The sequence below is a fragment of the Talpa occidentalis genome, unplaced genomic scaffold, assembly GCF_014898055.3.
Source record: "Talpa occidentalis isolate TD23 unplaced genomic scaffold, MPIMG_talOcc4v2.1 talOcc4.5, whole genome shotgun sequence".
Classification (NCBI taxonomy): Eukaryota; Metazoa; Chordata; class Mammalia; order Eulipotyphla; family Talpidae; genus Talpa; species Talpa occidentalis.
In genome coordinates this window covers 94,701,691-94,720,899 of record NW_023604861.1, presented here as the reverse complement: position 1 = coordinate 94,720,899, position 19,209 = coordinate 94,701,691, and the positions used below count along the sequence as shown (strand labels likewise).

The 19,209-nt window shown below is 39.1% G+C and overlaps 1 protein-coding gene across 1 annotated transcript in view; it reads right to left on the bottom strand.

Annotated features, from left to right (window-relative positions):
- The window catches only part of RMND5A (required for meiotic nuclear division 5 homolog A), a 57,241-nt gene that overhangs the window by 29,109 nt on the left and 8,923 nt on the right, over positions 1 to 19,209 (bottom strand). Inside the window, exon 2 of the mRNA XM_054701814.1 lies at positions 2,182 to 2,324. Within this exon, the coding sequence (XP_054557789.1) occupies positions 2,182 to 2,324 (143 nt within the window). The remainder of the gene's footprint in view (positions 1 to 2,181; positions 2,325 to 19,209) is intronic.

Genomic DNA, 19,209 nt, shown 5'->3' with positions numbered 1-19,209 from the left:
AAAATTTATTGTAAAGCCCTTGTAACTTCCAAGTACATGAAAGAAATGTTCCCAAGACAGTAGTGAGTAAATTAAAATATGTAGTTAGGAACAGTCCAGCTCAAACACATCCCTACCAAAAAAGTCAAACTATAGATTACACACTATAAATGTGTTCACTTGACATCCATTCTCAAAAAGATGTTTCCATTTGTGCACCAAATATATTTAAATGCTTTGTCTCAGAGATTAGCCAAGATATTTGACAACCTTATGAATATTTGTAAATATTTGCTAGATCAGGAAGAAGACAAGCTTAGCAAGTCACCATTAGATAAGGGTAAACAAGGCAGACAAGGGTAAAAGATGATTCTGATGAAAAATATGGTAGGACAATGTAGAAAAACCAGCAAATAAGGACACATGATTACCCTAACAGTGCCAGAATGCAAAGCAGGTGAATTATTTGGCCAAATGCTCCAATCTTGGGGCCCAGTAGTTCACAAAGAGGGATGTTATTGAGGTCATCAGCACCTAGTCCTAGAACCTGGGATCTCTTTTCAGATACCTTCTCTGATTGGCTGCTTTGGAGGCTTGAGCTCATCTCACACTACTGCACCTTCTGATCAAGAAGCAGCCTCCGGCAACTTTCTCAGGTTTGAACCACAGGGATCACCAGAATGCCTTGGTCACTGTCAACCACTAAAATCTGAAGTTTCCTAAATGTACCAGTAGTTACCTCACCCTAGAAAAGCTAAGTGATTCAGTGCTAAAGATGTTAACTGCTTATAAGTAAAGCACTGAGTCAAAGACAGCTTATTCAAGAGATGTCACCAACAGTGGTTTAAGACTATCTGAAGTGATAGCTTTAAGGCTACCTAAAGTGCCCCATTACCACTGTAGTAGTTCTTACGCTAGTACAAACCAACAATCACTTCCACAATGCCATAGCTTCCAAAAGGTCCAATGCCAAAGCCACTTTCAAAGCTGTGTTAACTCCCCTGGAGTTCTCAAACAGGCATCACAACCTCAAAACTATTTCAGAGAGTACTCACTATCTTCCCAGACTTTGCTGGCAACTGCCATCACTGATCCAAAAATGGAACTGCAGCTGCCAACAATGCTTCTCTGGCCTCGTTTACTAAACTGAAACCCTCAGCACTATGGGAATAGTGAGAACTCTCTGAAAGGTCACTAAAAGTTCTGTAAGCCAGAGCTACCCGGAGAGTACCCAGAGGCCCTGGCATACAATTTTTGTACCTACCAGCCTCAAGTCCAGTCTTTCAATACTCCTGCTCTGCAGGATATTTCTAACAGTTGGGCCAAACAGATGGAGTCACTCAGGATTCCATGAGTTTCCATCTATATTCCAGCTATCGCTCTTGTACATACAGAAAAACCACTCAAAAGTGGTTAGGAGATGTCTTGCTACAAAGAGTTCTTCACAAAAGTTCCTCCTACCTTCCCCGATGTTTACAATGTGTGAACAAAAATGTCCATAACCAGTCATAAAGTCCCCAATGGCTTGAAGTAGTCAGGAACATCAAATAGTAACCTTAGTCTACTACTGCTCTTAGACCCCAATAGGACTATGAACTCCAAAGGCACTATTGGTCCAGTGCTAAAAACAAAAACCACTTATAAGTAAAACACGAGGTCAAACATTGCTTATTTAAGAGATGCCACAAGAAAAATCACCCAATAAAGATGATTGGCCTTACTGACTAGGAACAAACCCACTCACTCATATAGAAAGCAACACTGGAGAAAACTAACTAGTGTGTCCACAGGAAGACAACAGATGATAAAGGGGTGACAGATGCAAGGGTTGTTACCCTAAACATCTCAACAGAGAAAGAGTCATAGCTAGGGATTACTCAGAAAGCCGAAGTTAACTTCTGTAAACAAATTCCCTCAAAGTAGATTAAAACTTCTTTGGAAATTTACTCATCATGACCCTACAATATAAGCAAAAGGATAAAAAAGCAAGGCTATAAAAATAGGTTTTTTTGGGACTTTCTGTTTGGTTGGTTTTCAAAACAATAGCAACAGGGACTGTTAAGAATAACACAGTAAAACCAGATTTGCAAAAACTATTAAAAGCAAAGGTGAAAGGAATAACATAAAATAATTTGAGAAAGCTGTTATCAAGGCAGGAAAGATGATGCTAAAAAATACCAAACACCTCCTTCAACACCATACCTTATCAATGGCTTTTCCAACCCGAGAAACACTGCTGTGGATGTCTTTGTGGTCTGAAGCCAATTTTTGAACAGTATCCTTTATTCTTTTACAGCACTGTGTCAAAACAAGTGAGAGTGTCCCTGATAATTCAGCATCTTGGCCTATTAAAAAAGAGAGAGAGAGATTGATTACTTACCAAAGCAACCTCAAAAATGGCAGGTAGGTACCTTAGGACACGAAAAGGTGAAAGAAAAGCAAAGAGAAATCAGTGTCTGCTTGGAAGCAGATGGCCATATTCGTAGGAAATTATTTCAATGAATACTAAGAAAGTTATCTTAATTTTAAATAAAATCTTACTATAAAATAAACCATTTTTGTAATTATTAAAATCAGCACAGAATATAAATAATTCTGACAGGGTATTTTATTTAAATATGTCTAAGTGAAAAATCTCACTTACTCAATCCATTTAAATTGTTCAAGTCATTCTCAAAACATTTTTATTTCACTTGATTTCCTAAAGAGAAATTATTTAGTCTAACGCTTTGTATCCTATATAAAGAAGCAGAAGAAAAAAAATGAACAAACTTCTTTGGACACCACTAATGTACAGGTCTGAGACTGCCATCCTTATTAGCCTTGTTTACGAGGCTAGCCTTGGTTGACATCTGGAAAGTTGGATTTAAGAAAGGTTCTCACCACTCTAACTGTAAGAATAGTTCACAGGACCTAACTGTAATATGTCCCACTTTGTTTCTCCAAGTCTGGCGTTTTGGTATGTACTAGGCAGCAGGTACCTACTATATGACCAGTCCCTAATAAACACCCTGAATACTAAGTCCCTAATGAGCTTCCCTGGTAGGTAATCCTTAAACTTGTTACAGTGTGATGTGTGGCCTGTGTGCCTCCCCTGGGAGAGGACTCTCAGAAGCTTTCTCCTGGGTTCCACTGAAGTCCTATACTGATTCCCTTGGCTGATTTTTCTTGTATCCTTTTGCTATAATAAATCTTAGCCACAGATGTGACTATATGCAGAGTTATGCACATTCCTAGTTATCACAAAAACTAAGGGTGGTCCTGGAGACTCTGAACGCACACAATAAATCAATTGAGTTACTATGATTTATATCTTTTCCTGTTCTACTTCCTCAGGAAAAAAGGGAAGAGGAAAAGGGAGAGAGAATTAACTCAGTTATATGTGCCATTTATCTCATGCATCTAAATATTCCTATCTCTAGCTTCTGAAATCCTACTCCATATTCTATAGCATTGTTCTTACACTTTACAGCTGAATCACCTGGAAATCCAGTAAAACAAAGTAGATGGACACACCCTCCCCCAGAGTTTCTAATTCAAGAGGACAGTAATGCCATGCAAGAATTTGAACAAGAATAAGCCCAAAAATACAGGAGCCCTAGGATGCCCATTCATTCAATAAATATCTATTGAGCATTCATTATTATATGGTAGGGATAACAGTGACACAAAATACCAAAAATCTCTGCTCTAAAACTTACTTTCTAGTAAACAACATAAATAAAACATTAAAAAAAAAAAAAAAAAAAGCCAAACAGGTAAGTAAAACAAAAGAGGATCTGTGCAGGGGTGGTGGGCCAGGCAGACTAAAAGAGGAAGGGAGTATTGAGCGGAGCCACTGAAATCTCACAGGGCAAATGAGTTGGTCTCACTGAGAAAGTTGCATTGTAGCAAAGACTTAAAACAAGTGTGGGAATTAACCTCAGGGGTGTCTCCCTCTCTGCACCAGAAAGACAAGAAACCACAATCTTAGATCAAAAGAGAAGGAATAGGCCTCCCCAGTGGCGCAGCGTGTTGAACACAGTGCTGTGAAGCTGTGTGCAGCCTCTGCAGTGCGAGTTCAATTCCCAGCCGGCCAGGGAGAGATAGCCACATGGCGCGGAAGACCTCTCCTGTCTCGCTCGCTACTCCCCTCAGCAGTGTTTTCAGTCGTGTGCTCCCCAGTCTGTCTCTGGTGAATCCACTCACACTCCCGTGCCTCTAGCCCAGTCCTTGTATAAAAAAAAAAAAAAAATTAAAAAAAAAAAAAAATAAAAAAAAAAAAAAAGAGAGAAGGAATGAATGACCATCTAGATACTTACAACAAACCCTACTCTTGTTCACAGTGCTTTCCCTGGCAACCTCCTCATAGCTGGTGTCCCCATACCTTTCTTTTGTCTTTAGTTGAAGATGGTATTTAAACGTGAATTCTAAGCCACCTTTTTGATTTACTTATTTTTCCCTGGGAATCTCCTGTGTTTACATGAAGGACACATAATTACAAAATTCTTTTTTTCTTAATAACCTTTTCCTTTATTACAGGGGTTCCAGTCCAGAACTCACAAGAGTAAAGGAAAAATTTTCTTCCCCTATCGAGATAAGCATTCTAGGCAGAGGGGTCAAAAGCCTTAATGAAGAAATATATGTAGACTATTCAAGGAATAGCAGAGGCAAGCATGACTGAAACAGGTTTCTGGCAAAAGGAAAATAGTAGGAAAGGATATCCAAGAGATAAGGGTAGCCCTACTCTTGTAAGGCCTTTCTGGCATAACTGGCTTTTACTCTGAATGAAAGTGATTTAAAAAAAAAACAACAGAAGATTACAGGTAGAGTAAGTACATAAACCGTCATAAAATTTTAAGATGGCCACTCTGGCTGATGACAGGAGTACAACAATAGAAATAAGGAGCCAAAGTAGGAAGTTATGGCAGCAATCCAAGTGAGACTGTTATATAGCACAAGGAAACAGACACCAGGGCTAACAAGAGGCAGGTTTTTGCACCAGTGCTAACTCAGCGGATTCATATCCAAAGGCTGAGCCCCATTTGTAGGAAGTCAGGGACTTAAACACATTTTCAGTTTCTACAAGGACTGGGTGGGTTTGCATTGGCAGCTGTACATGGTCAGATATGACGTGGCTACATACCAAAAGGTGAGTTGTATAGCTGCATACCAAGGAGTAAAGAGTCAGTAGCCAGGTCCATTTTGCCTCATGGCGGTGACATGATGCAAGATTCATACCAGGAACTAAGTTGCATACCAGGAACTGAGCAAATGGTTGTTACTAAGACACCCCCACCCCCAACTCCCATCCCACCTTAGGCTGCTTATCTCAGGTCACCATACTTCAAAATGACTGGCTCAGCCCAGATGTGGAGGTGGTAGAAGTGGTCAGATTCCAAATGTATTCTGAAGAGAAAGCTAAAAGGGTTTCCTGATTGGTTATGAGGAAAGAAAAGGGCCCACAGATGACTCCAAGGTCCTTAGTCTAAGCCAATTAGAAAGATGGAGTTGTCTTCAATTAAGATAACAAACACTAAAGGCTGAGCAAGTGTAAAGGTAGAAAAAAGAGAAAGAGTTCTGTTTTGTTGCTGAGTAATCACCCAGAATACATGTAGAGGAGACATTTAGATATATTAACCTAGAGTTCAAGAGCAAGAGCAGGGCTAGAGATACAAATATGTGAGTCACTGGCAGCACAACAATATTTAAAGCCATGAGACTAAATGAAATCACCAAGAGTGATGCAGACACAAAGTGGTAAATGGAGAGTCCTGAAAACTCCCAACTTATGAGACCAGGAAGATAAGAAACTGGAAAAGGAAACTAATAAAGACTACTAAAGCACTATAAGGTTGTAGAGATTGTGGAGAGGGAATACAGTGAATCTTGTTCATTAATAACCACTGAGAGAAATTACAAAAAGGACAAACAGGAGCGTGTCCATAAGGTGACCATCCAATATGGGGAGATCAAAACAGGTACTGCCTAATCTCTAAATACAACTGCACGGAGCATATAAAAGGTATGTCACAAAGTACATGTCAAGTGCTTCCAACTTCTAATGTAATTAGGGTAAAAAATGATATGATTTATTTTATTTATACAATAGCTGAGGTACAGGCCAGAGGTGTGGGAGGGTGAGAGGATTCACCAGAGACAGAGCAGGGAGCAGAACAGGCCAGATTGACTGAAATACACTGCTGAGGGGAGCAGCGAATGTCCCTGGGCAGCCGGGAATCGAACCCGTGCTGCAGAGGCTGCGGACAGCTTCACAGCACTGCGCTCAATCTGCTGCACCACCAGGGAGGCCCAGTGTTCTCAATTCCTAATGAATTCTGTCCTCTTCTTCATTTCTCTGTTTATCACATACCATTTAACAATTTCATGTATACGCACCATCATTAGTCTCAAAGGGAATAAAATGGTCTTACTATACACCCCACAGTCTTAGGCCTTGCACATTTGCAGTCACTATTAAAGATTTAGATAGTGGTAAATAAAACAAGGGGAAAAACAGTTAAAAAGAAAACCATATTCAACAAATAGTGCTGAGATAATTAGATATCCACATGCAAAAAAAAAAAAAGCCATACCCCAAAATTAACTAAAAATGGAATGACCTATATAGAAAAGACTAAACTGTTAAATTTTAGAAGAAAACAGTTATCTTCTTCACCATGGATCAGGCAGTAGTTTTTTTATATGTACCAAAAGTACAAGTAATTTAATTGGACTTCATCAAAACTAAAATTTTTGTGCTTCAAACACTACTACAGTGAAAAGACAATCCACAGAATAGAAAAGGAAAATAGAAATATTTTCCCCATCATTAAATAATAATTCAGATAAGTATCTAGTGTCCAGAATATATTTTTTTAAAAAAACCTCTTACAACTCAATGATACCAAGACAAATAACCCAACTTAAAAATGAGTGAAGGATTTGAATAGACATTTTCCAAAGACATATAAATAATTAATAAGCATAGGAAAGGATATTCAACATTAGTTAACAGGGAAATATAAAGCAAAACTATGATGAGAAGCTACTTCATGCCCACTAGGATAGCTATAATGAAAAAGATGGATATCAAGGATGAGAGAATTTAGAATCTGCATGTATTACTGGTGGAATGTAAAACCGTGCAGAAAATAGGGGCCTCCCTGGTGGTGCAAGGGGTTAAGACGCAGCCTATGAAGCAATCTGCAGCCACTGCAGCACCAGTTCGATCCCTGGCCAGCCAGGGAGCAACCCACATGGCACAGCAGACCTCTCCTGGCTCACCCGCTGCTCCCCTCAGCAGTGTACTTCGGATGATCTGCCTGTCCTGTTCCCCACTCTGTCTCTAATGAATCCTCTCAACCTCCCACACCTCTGGCCCATGTCCCAGCTCTTATATGCATAAATAAATAAATCTTTAACAAAAAAAAACTGTGCAGAAAATAGCTTGGCAGTTCCTCAGAAAGTTAAACAGTTACTATATGACCTAGGATACATATCCAAGAGAAATGAAAACCTATGTCTACATACAAACTTGCACATGAATGTTCATAGCAGCATTATTCATAATAACCAAAAAGGAGAAACAATTCAAATGCCCAAATGATGAATGGATGAACAAAATGTGGCTTACTATATGACAGAATCTTATTCAGACATAAAAAGCAATGATGCACTGATACATGCTATAACATGGATGAACCTTGGGAACATTTGTTAAGTGAAATAAGCCACACATAAAAGGTCATGTATGTGTGATCCTATTTATTCAATGTATGAAATGTCCACAATAGGAAAATCTATAGACAGAAGTATCTTCATGGCTGCCAGGGTCTAGCATAAGGGTGGAATGAACGAGTATTAATAAGAGGCTTCTTTTGGGAGTGATGAAAATAAGTAATGCTCATGGCTGCGTAACTCTGGACACACTAAAAGCTAGTGAACTGTATACTTTAAGAGTAAATTTTATAGCATATAAACTATATCTCAATTAAAACTATACCTCAATTAAAATATGGTATATAAACTGTATCTCAAGCCATCATTCCTAATTATACACACGTCTGCTTCTACAAATTAGTAGACAACTAAATAAACACAAGTTAAAGAATAAACAAGCAAAAACCAAGCAGAAGAGGGAGGAATTTGGAATTTAACTGAACTTTTTCATACCCTAGCCTTAAAAATCAACTGATATTTTCAAATCTTAGCAACTTAGATATCTGAAGTTTGATGCTGTTATCTCTTCTTCTTTTACTATCTGCAAGTCTCTCTACTTTTTGGTTTTCAAATTTAGAAAAGACAGATAATGGTAGTATGCAGTCAATTAATTAACACTGAGAGTTCTCAGTGTACCCCAAGGAAAAACAATTTCTACAAAGTATTTGGAAGCACAAGCATAATGGAATAATCTGAAAGAGAACCCCGGGAAAGCCCTGTGCAGAGAGAGAGAGAGTCCACTAATGCATTTTCAAATGGATTCAGTGGAAAGCAGCCAAAAGGAAAAACAGGTTTGAAAATCACTATAATAACTAAACTGACTGAGACCATGCTTCTAAGACCTGAAGGGAGCGTCCTAATGTTCTTTTTATTTCTGTCTGAAAATAAAACCTGCTTCTAGGAGAACCTTTTTGTAAAAGAAATCTAATTGAATTCAGTTCCTAGAAGTAAAGCTGGGGAATTACAACGACAGCCTTCTTCACCCATATCTACACTAAATCTGAAGACGAATGCTGGAATCCAGTTGGGTCACTGTGGAAGCCATATTTCACCCAGCATAAGTCCTGCGTCAACTGAGTTTTTCAATGTAATAAGCCTCACTGGACTGAGACCCCACACACAAGCATGAAAAATAGTTCTGAGGCAGTGCTTATCACTTACAGTGATAAAACTGTGAAACTTCTTAGAGCAGTTTTAGGTTTATAATAAAAATGAGAGGGAGGTATAAAGATCTCCCACTTACACCTAGCCCACACAGGCATAACCTTCCCTTCACCAACATCAGTATCACTCACCAGAATGCTATTATTTTGTTTTATTTTATTTTAAACCAAGGATGAACACATCATAATCACTGAAGTCTGTAGTTTACCTTAGGTTTCACTCATGTCACACCTTCTATGGGTTTTGATAAATGTATAATGACATATCCATTATAATATCATATGGCAGTGTGATATTATTGGGCAGTGTTAACCGCCCTAAAAATACTCTGCTCTGCATATTCATCTCTCTTTTCCCTCCCACCCCTGATATCCATTTGATCTTTTTTTTATTGTCCCCACAGTTCCACCTTTCTCAGAATGCCATATACTTGGAATCATATAGCATGTAGCCTTTTCAGACTGGCTGCTTTCACTCAGTAATAGCATTTAAGATTACTCCATATCTTTTTTTTTTTTTTTTTTTTTTTTTTTTTTATAGAGGCATGCTTTCTTTATTTGTTTGCTGGTTTGTTTGTTTGTTTTTGTTTATACAAGCACTGGGTACAGTCAGAAGCACGGGAGGGTGAGAGAATTCACCAGGGCCAGAGCGGGGAGCAGAGCAGGCAGAAGGACCGAAGGACACTGCTGAGGGGAGCAGCGGGCGGCAGGAGAGGTGCGCGCCATGTGGGACCCTCCTCCGGTGGCCGGGGAGCAGCCGGGGATCGAACCGGCGCCGCAGAGGCCGCGCGCAGCTTCGCAACCCAGCGCTCAACCGCTGCGCCACCGGGGAGGCCCTACTCCATATCTTTTTGAGGCTTGGTAGCTCAATTCTTTTTAGCACTGAGTAATATTCCATTGTCTGGATGTACAAATTTATTAATCACCCTTCTGAAGGACATCTTGGCTGCTTCCAAGATCTGGCAATAATGAATAAAGCAGCTATAAACATCCATATGTAGGTTTTTATATGGATGCAGGTTTTCAACTCCTTTGGATAAATACCAAGGAGAAAGACTGCTTCATTTAAGTGATAGTATATTTAGTTTTGGAAGAAACCATACAACTGTCTTCCAATTTGTACTGTACACAAGTACTTTTCAAAGGTCATTTTACTGACTTGATTCAAGAAGAAATGATTAGCAAATCAATGAGAGATTTTTAAATCCAAGCAAAGAATCAACACACATGGTTGGTTTAAGTTAAAGATATTATTTCCTTCAATACAATAGAACAGTATACTTCATTTTAAAAACATTTTTTTTCAGAAGTTGGAATAGTCATGGTCTCCTCAAAAATCAGACACTCACCAAACTAAATTAAACATGTAAGTTAACTCCTAAACTGTTTTTACAGAACCTAGCTAAAACATCAAACTCTGTCCTTGAGCTTCCTAGCCACCTCAGGATTTATGTCACAGAAATAGTAACTTAGAAAAATGTTTCCACAGTTCCCCGCACTTCTCTATCAGGGTTTCCCACTTCACTGTAAATCACCCCCATGAAATTACTTGAAGACAGGAAATAAGATTTTTCAATCCCCAGCAATTAGTACCGTTAACTGGTAACACACAAGGCATTCAATAACTATTTAGTGAATGAATAAATTGTTACTACTTAGACTCAATTTCAACACCTGCATCAGAGATGGTAACACCACTATGATACCCAAAACCAAGATCCTCTGAAAATGCCAGCAGTTTCACACTCAGTAGCTCACTGTAACGCCTTTCTCTTATAGGATGCTTAGTGTATACTAAACAATAGCACTGTAGCCTTATATTTCCAAATATCAAATTATCAGCCAGTACACGCACCAATTATCTAAAACACATTTACAAGAGGGCTCCCCATTATAAGTGCCTTCTCTTTTCTAAATAATAATCCACACATATACCAAAAGAAAAAACAACAACAAAAAGCCTTTCACATGTTGGTAAAGACTTGGAATAAGGATTTCACAGGCTGATGTTTTGAGTCAATTTCCTTGTTTATAAAAGAAAACCATCCCAAGGTTTTTCAATGAAATACATCTCAGCTTTAGTACATAATGTGTTCCTATCAAAGTGTATTCCAGTCAGAATGCAGGAAGGTAGAACAAACTTACATGTGAACAGGGGTGTCTGGTGCACACAAAGCTAAAAACTTTAAAATGTATAATTAATATTGACTATATAATTATGTAAGTCTTAATTTTACCTTGGCTTTATAAAAAACCTTCCATACAGTTCCAGCATTTTGCTTAGGTTATTTACTCAATTATTTTCCGTCATTACTAACTGAATGGCTTAAGACAACTATGTGTGCAACTATGTGACAAGATTTATTCATCATTTTGGACCATTTAATATAATCCAGACAAAGATATTGTTGAAACTTTAAAAACTGTTTCCCATTCCTACTCAATACTTGCACAGTCAATTTTGTTTGCCAGTTATTTTTAGGATGTGGGGGGGAACCCTCAAATAATTTCACACACTGTTAAATAAACAGCTGGCTAGTAGGCAGCAACAAACTCCTGTGGCTTGATATATAGGCTCATCAGCATATAATCTAGAATTCTAATTTTGTCTATAGAAGGCAATTTAGAGGTGTCAATTATACCATGAAATACATGCTGCCCAAGAGCCAAACACATAAGAAATGAGACCACTATGAGAGCGCACTATGAAAAATGGCGAAGAACAATTCAGAATAGCATTGTGATGATGATGATGATGATGATCCAGATTTCAAAAACGGATGAAAATCTCCACATGTAGAACTAGAATATTTTGGTAGAAATAGACAGCAGGATTTCCCAGAAAACACAAACATCAGACTTGACAATTTTATGGCTATCCTGAAAGCAGGAAAAATTAAAAATATCCAAGCTTATAAATATGACATATATTTCATTTGAGCTCTTTTTGACATTAACTATTAACTCCACTTTCATAAAATGAACAGAAATCTTAAACTCAGAATTACAGGGAAGCATAATGGCACACAAGTTTTGATGTAGATAAATACAAAGAATTCCATTTAGTAAACATAATCCTACCTTACCTAAATGAAAACTCAACCTTCATCAAGCTACCCTCCAGAATTCATTCTAGGTTATATCATTAAAAAGAAAAATTTAAGTTAAAAAAAAGTCAAGTGATTAAGAGGAAACATTCTCCTTGAACCCACTCATGAAAAAAAAATCCTTATACTTTAAAACAAAAGTAAACCAAAGACCAAAACAAACAAAAAAATCCTGAACTAAAGGCAAAACAAAGGGAAAACTATGACATTCAGATCCAATTAACATTACTTAGCACTGAAATGCTTGCTACAGCCATGTTAAAGGTACAGATATAAGTGTTCTAGACAGATTTTAAAAATTTAGGATAGGACTCTCAACTGCAGGACAGCATGAACTCAAAATGGGAACACATATTTTATATAAGAATCACACATTTTTGCATTTAGATGAGGATGGTTTAAAAGGAGGCTCCTTGCTTTGCCCCTGAGAGGACCCCGTAATAGTTATTCAGATGGACACTATACCAAGAGAGTCTCATGGCTTGGGGCAAAACTGGAACACCTCTCACCCATAAGAGACCAGCACAGACTACACCAGAACAGGCATGAAGGAGAATCATGCTTCGCTGAACAACAGGTAAGTAGACAGGGAGAACAGAAAGCTGTGGTTTGGGGCAGGAGAAACTGATGGAAGGGGCTGCCAATAAGCATGGGGTCCTTGGAAGGGAGAGCTTTGTAGTATGGAGGCACATAACCTTGACAGAGGGGAAATACATGTGGAGGAGCTGTGGTGCTCCCCACAGGTCAGGCTGCTCCCCATTAAAAAGAACAACACATAGAACTTCACCACCCCTTGGGATTTGTACTGACCTTGTCAAACACAATGATAGCACACAGAGTGCAGTCACAAACTGGATTTGTGCCACCCAGCATTTTTACACCAGCAATTAGGCTTCCCAGGCCTCCCTCCCACACCCACCCTATGACTCAGCCAAGGCAAGAATACATCTCATTACCTGTGGAAGCCAACAAATACCAAAAAACAAATACTTAAAATCAAATAAAACCAAAAAGTCACCTGTTAGAAAAGGTTGTAGTTCAAGTCTCTAAGTGACTGCTAGAGATACTTTAAAAGAAAAACAAAAACCCCAGGAAATCTAAAGCAGCAAAATGGGTAGAACTCAGGGTAATATGACACCAGAAGGAGAAAACAACTCTCCAAAACCCAACCACAAAGACATGGAAGAGTTCATCTCACCATGAGATAAAGCTCAAAACTGCCATTAGAAGGAAAATCAAAGAAATGGGAAAAAATACAGAAAGGCAAGTCACAACAATACAAAAAACTCAGAAACAAATACAACCAAATTAAAAACAAAAAATGAATGACCGGAGAAATGCAATGAACAGAAAAAGAAATTAAAACTTTAAGTAAGAAAACAACAGAGGGCCTCCCCAGTGGCGCAGCGTTTGAGCACTGGGTTGCGAAGCTGCCCGCGGCCTCTGCGGCGCTGGTTCGATCCCCGGCTGCTCCCAGGCCACCGGAGGAGGGTCCCCCATGGCACACAGACCTCTCCTGCCGCCCGCTGCTCCCCTCAGCAGTGTACTTCGGTCCTTCTGCCTGCTCTGCTCCCCGCTCTGGCTCTGATGAATTCTCTCACCCTCCCGTGCTTCTGACTGTACCCAGTGCATGTATAAACAAACAAACAAACAAACAAATAAATAAAACATGCCTCTATAAAAAAAAAAAAAAGAAAACAACAGAGATTCAGGATGAAAGCCTAATAGATGAGATTTTAAAATTCTAGAGAAAGCTATGAAGGAGAAGGGACCAAACAGCATTTAATCTATGACTAGAAGACAATAATGCACAAAGGACCAAGGTGGAAGAAAGAAAAATATGAAGTTGGGGCCTCCCCGGTGGCGCAGCGGTTGAGCGCTCGGTTGCGAAGCTGCCCGCAGCCCCTGCAGCGCCGGTTCGATCCCCAACTGCTCGCCGGCCACCAGAGGAGGGTCCCACATGGCGCGCAGACCTCTCCTGCCGCCCGCTGCTCCCCTCAGCAGTGTACTTCGGTCCTTCTGCCTGCTCTGCTCCCCGCTCTGACTCTGGTGAATTCTCTCGCCCTCCCGCGCTTCTGACTGTACCCAGTGCTTGTATAAATAAGTAAATAAATCTTTAAAAAAAAAAAAAAAAAAAAAAATTATGAAGTAAAACAAATGAAGAAAACTTTGGCTACGATCTGTCTCCACTAGGAAAGGGAATGAAAGGAGGAGTACCCCAGAAAGTGAAGAGTGAGAAAAGGGAATGGAGAGCTTATTGAAAGAAACAGCAGAGGAAAACTGCCCAAACATGAAGAAGAAACTAAACATTCAGGTCCATGAAGCTCAAAGAACACTGGGTTATCTATATATGGTGAGACCTACGCAAATACACGGAGTTGTGAAACTACCACAAGTTCAAGACGAAGAAAGAATATTATAGGTAGCAAGAGGAATAAAGTGCATAACCCATAAACTATATAACCCATGACCACTTTCATCACTACTCTTCAACACAGTATTAGTTTTCATCAGATCAGGAAAAGAAAGATATAAAAGGAAGCCAAATTACAAAAGAAGTAAAACTGCTATTATTTGCAGATAGCATGATAAATATACATGATAAAATATACACAGAAAACCCCCCAAAGACTGCGCTAAAAACAATTAGAAACAATAAGTCAGTATATAAAGTGACAGGCTACAAAATCAATATACAAAAATTGGTTTTGTTCCTATACCCAAACAAAAGGAAAAAAAATCAAGAGAACAAACCCTTTTACAACTCCACCTAAAAGAATTAAATAGCCAGGAAAAAATAAAGGAGGTGAAAGATCTACAGAATGAAAGCTTTAAGATGCTGTTAAAAGAAACAGAAGACAAAGAAATGGAAAGATATTCCCTGCTCATGAATTGTAAGAATTAACATTGTTAAAATGGCCATCTTACCCAAAGCAATATATAGAGTTAATGTAATACCTATCAAAGTTTCAATGATATTCTTCAAAGAAATAGAATAAACACTACTGAAATTCATATGTAACTACAAAAGATCCCATAATAGTCAAAGCAATCTTGATGCAAAGAAGAATGGAGGTATTATATGTCAAGGCCTCAAACTATATTACAAAACTATTGTAGTCAAAACAGTATGGTATCAGACTAAAAACAGGCATAGAGGGCAGTAAACTACAATCCAAAGCCCAGAAATAATCTATGGACAGTTAATCTATGACAAAGGAGTAAAGAGTATACAATGGAGGAAAGAGTTTCCTCCACAAATGTCATTGGAAAAGCAGGTGTTCATATGTCACCCCCAAACCCCCCCAAAAAGTGAAATTAGATCACTATCTCACACCATACACAAAAATTAATACAAACTGGATTAAAGACTTGGAATGTGAGACCTGAAACTATAAAATACACAGAAGAAAACTTAGGCAAAACACTCCAAGTCACTGGTTGCAGGGATGTCTTTGATGCTTAACTGCAATGGTAAGTGAAACAAAAGTAAAAATAAATGAGATTATATCAAGCTAAAAAGCTTTCACAGCAAGAGGAACTATGATTAAAACTACTGAATGGGAGAAAATATTTGCACATCACACATCTGATAATGGCTAATATCCAATATCTACAAAGACTGTATACCAGTCAACAAAAAGAAAACAAACTACTCAGTAAATGGGTAGGAAAGCTAAACAGACATCTCCAAAGAAGGCATACAACAGATACATTAAAAAAAAGTTCATCACTGATCATCAGGAAAATGCAAATCAAAACCACAATGAGATACCATCTCACATCTGTGAGAATGGCACATATCGAAAAGACCAGAAACTCGTGCTGACAAGGATGTGGAGAAAAAGTAATCCTCGGGCCTCCCCTGGTGGCGCAGGCGGTTGAGCGCCGCGCTGTGAAGCTGCCCGCAGCCTCTGCAACGCAGGTTCGATCCCCGCCGCCTGCGAGGGTCCCATACGGTGCGACGGACCTCTCCTGCCGCCCGCTGCTCCCCTCAGCAGTGTATTTCAGTCAGTCTGCCGGTTCTGTTCCCCGCTCTGTCTGGTGAATTCTCTCACCCCCCCACATCTCTGACTGTACCCCGGTTCTTGTAAATAAATAAATAAATAAATAAATAAATAAATAAATAAATCTTAAAAAAAAAAAAAAAGTAATCCTCATACATGGTAGGAATATAGACATGCTCAAAAAACAGCATGGGGACATTCCTGGTGGCACAAGTGATTAAGTTTCAGCACTATGAAGCTATCTGCAGCCACTGCAGCATGAGTTCGATCCCAGCCAGGGAGTTAACCTACATGGCACAGCAGACCTCTCCTGTCTCATCCGCTGCTCCCCTCAGCAGTGCATTTCAGTAGATCTGCCTGTTCTGATCCCCATTCTGTCTCTGGTGAGTCCTCTCACCCCCCACACCTCTGGCCTACACCCCCATTCATGTATGCATAAAGATAAATCTTTAAAAAAAAACAAAAAACGCAGCATGGAAGGTTCTCAAAATACTGAAAATGGATCTACCATATAATCTAGCAATTCCACTCCTATGTATTTACTGAAGAATGCAAAAACACTAATTTGAAGGGATATATGTACCTTTATTTTCACTGCAGCGCTATTTACAATAGCCAAATTATGGAACGAACCTAAGCACCTGACAAAAGATGAATGGATTAGGACAATCTGGTATATAAACAGAACAGAATACCACTCAGCTATTAAAAACAAAATGAACTCTTGCCATTTGTGACAACATGGATGGAATTGGACAGGACTGTGCTAACTGAAATAAGTCAGAAGACAGATGCCAGATGATCTTACTCATAGATGGAATAGAGAGAAACAAAACAAAGAAACAGACAAAACTAACCAAAATAAGCCCTAGAAATCTAACTAAAATTGTAAGAGGAGGCGGGTGGGGGTGGGGAGTACAGCAGGGAGAGAACCCAATGGACTCTAGTAGAGGATTATAGTGCCTCAGTGGTAGGTGTGGTGTGGTAATATACATCTAAAAGAGGTGTGACCCTATACTTCTGCATGTATGCAGTGTTTTAAGCCAATGTAATTGAAATAAAAAAATAAAAATATACCTTGTCCCACATGGCACGCAGGCCTCTCCAGCCGCGCCCACTGCTCCCCTCAGCAGCGTATTTCATCAGTCTGCCTGTTCTGTTCCCCGCTCTAGCTCTGGTGAATTCTCTCACGCTCCCGTGCTTCTGACTGTACCCAGTGCTTGTATAAATAAATAAATAAATCTTTAAAAAAAAAAACAAAACACTCCTAAAAAAAAAAAAGAAGTGGTTGACAAGGTGAATATGGATATGCTTGCAAAGTATTACAAGAGAAAAACCTGAAAAGGTAAGGTTGATATACTTCATACTGTGAGGAGTAAACTAAACTGTGGCCTACTTAAGTTTTGGGCTTCAGCACCTAGAACATAGCAATTGTTTTCAACAGAGATTTACTCACAAAAGGAGAGAATAGGCACAAATAGAACATACTTTTTTAATAAATAGTTCCCACTAAAAATAAAACAAACTTTATTCAGTTTACTGATAGTTGTCAAATTTACAACATAAAGTACAGCATTTGTTAGTCAATCCTGATCTTTCAAAACAGAAAGGTGGACTCATAGATACATGTTCTAGTCCACTGAACCAAATCAAAGTTTCATGAAGTGCAAAACCAAGCATGAGGGGGGAAAACAGTTTATATTTAAAAATTAAATTGCATGGTACCGGCTAATTAGTGCTCCTGGAGCAGAGAGCTTGACCAAAATGACTGGCATAGGGAAGAAAAGGAAAGCTTCAAAAAGCAGGCTATGAGGTAAAAACTAGAGAGAAGAAAGATATGGGTACAAGTTTTTTAAATATCTCCAAGAGGTCCAGCTTTAGAGGGCCTAATTACTTCAAATTCAAAATACAGAGAATTAATCTCTAGGCATCTATTTCTGAAATGAATATACAAACCGTATAAGGTTTCTTTTAGCAATCAAATGTGGTTCCCATTATTTTAAAATGAAATTCAAATTTCTACCTCCCCGATGCTAAACTTTCTATCTTCTTCCGGGCCCATAATTGTTTGCCTGTCACTTATGTTCAAAACCTTAGATTAACCTTTAATTTTTCCAGACCATCTCTCCAACTCTGTCAGATTCCAACCACGTACCAAGTTCTGGTATTAATTCTTTCCCTCAGGAGATCCTCTGCATGAGTCCCTTTGTAGCTCAACCACTACTACACAAACACAGGTCCCTATCTCATCAGCTCCAGGTTGATACAACCCTAACTATTCTTCTTACCTCTAGATAAACCTCTCTCCCAACTCCAATCAACCTAAATGCTGCTGACAATTGATCTCAGATCAGGTCTCCGTGTCCTCGCTGTTCAAAATGCTCCCCTCCTGGACCTCCCTGGTGGCGCAGCTGGTTGAGTGCCACAATGTGAAGCTGTCCGCAGCCTCTGCAGCGCAGGTTCGAGAGCTCTCCTGTCTCGCCCGCTGTTCCCCTCAACAGTGTATTCAGTCAGTCTGCCTGTTCTATTCCCTGCTCTGTCTCTGGTGGATCCTCTCACCCACCCACGCCTCTGACCTGTACCCCAGCTCTTGTATAAATAAATCTTTAAAAAAAAATAAAAAAAGCTCCCCTCCCCACCCCAAGTTATTCAATAACATCTTCCTAGTCTACTACTTTTCCTGGCATCTATGACTCTTTAACACTTGATCCCAATTTAATTTTAATCGTTTCATCCCATTTTTCTCCACACTGGTTTTTCACTATTCCCAGAATGCCTCTCGTACTCATACTCCTCTGCACATCTGTTCCTGGCAGCCTCCTCTCCTAGTACCCCATCCTTTCTCTCTACTATTTCCATTCAATCTCTGTTACTGAAACTTCCCACCAGTTAGAAGAGTTTCTCCCAATCTCTAATCCTACCTCCCTTAATATCTGCATCACTCAATCAGCATTAGGTCTATAGACATGGCCTGGCATTACCAAGCATTGTTTAAAACATATCAGTCTCACCCTCCTAGCTAGATAGAAAGTTCTTAGAGCATGAGAATAACTGCTTGTTCCTTGCTAAATCCCATAAGATTTAGCCTAGTTTGACATAAAACTGGTGACTAATATCTACTGACCTGGTATTTTAAGGTTCAATTGAAATAAAGCCCTCCTACCTGAGTAGGTCTTTCTAAGGATTTCTTCTCTTCCCATTTCTCTGCACTGCTAATACCTATAACATCCAGGAAGGCTGTTACTGATACTA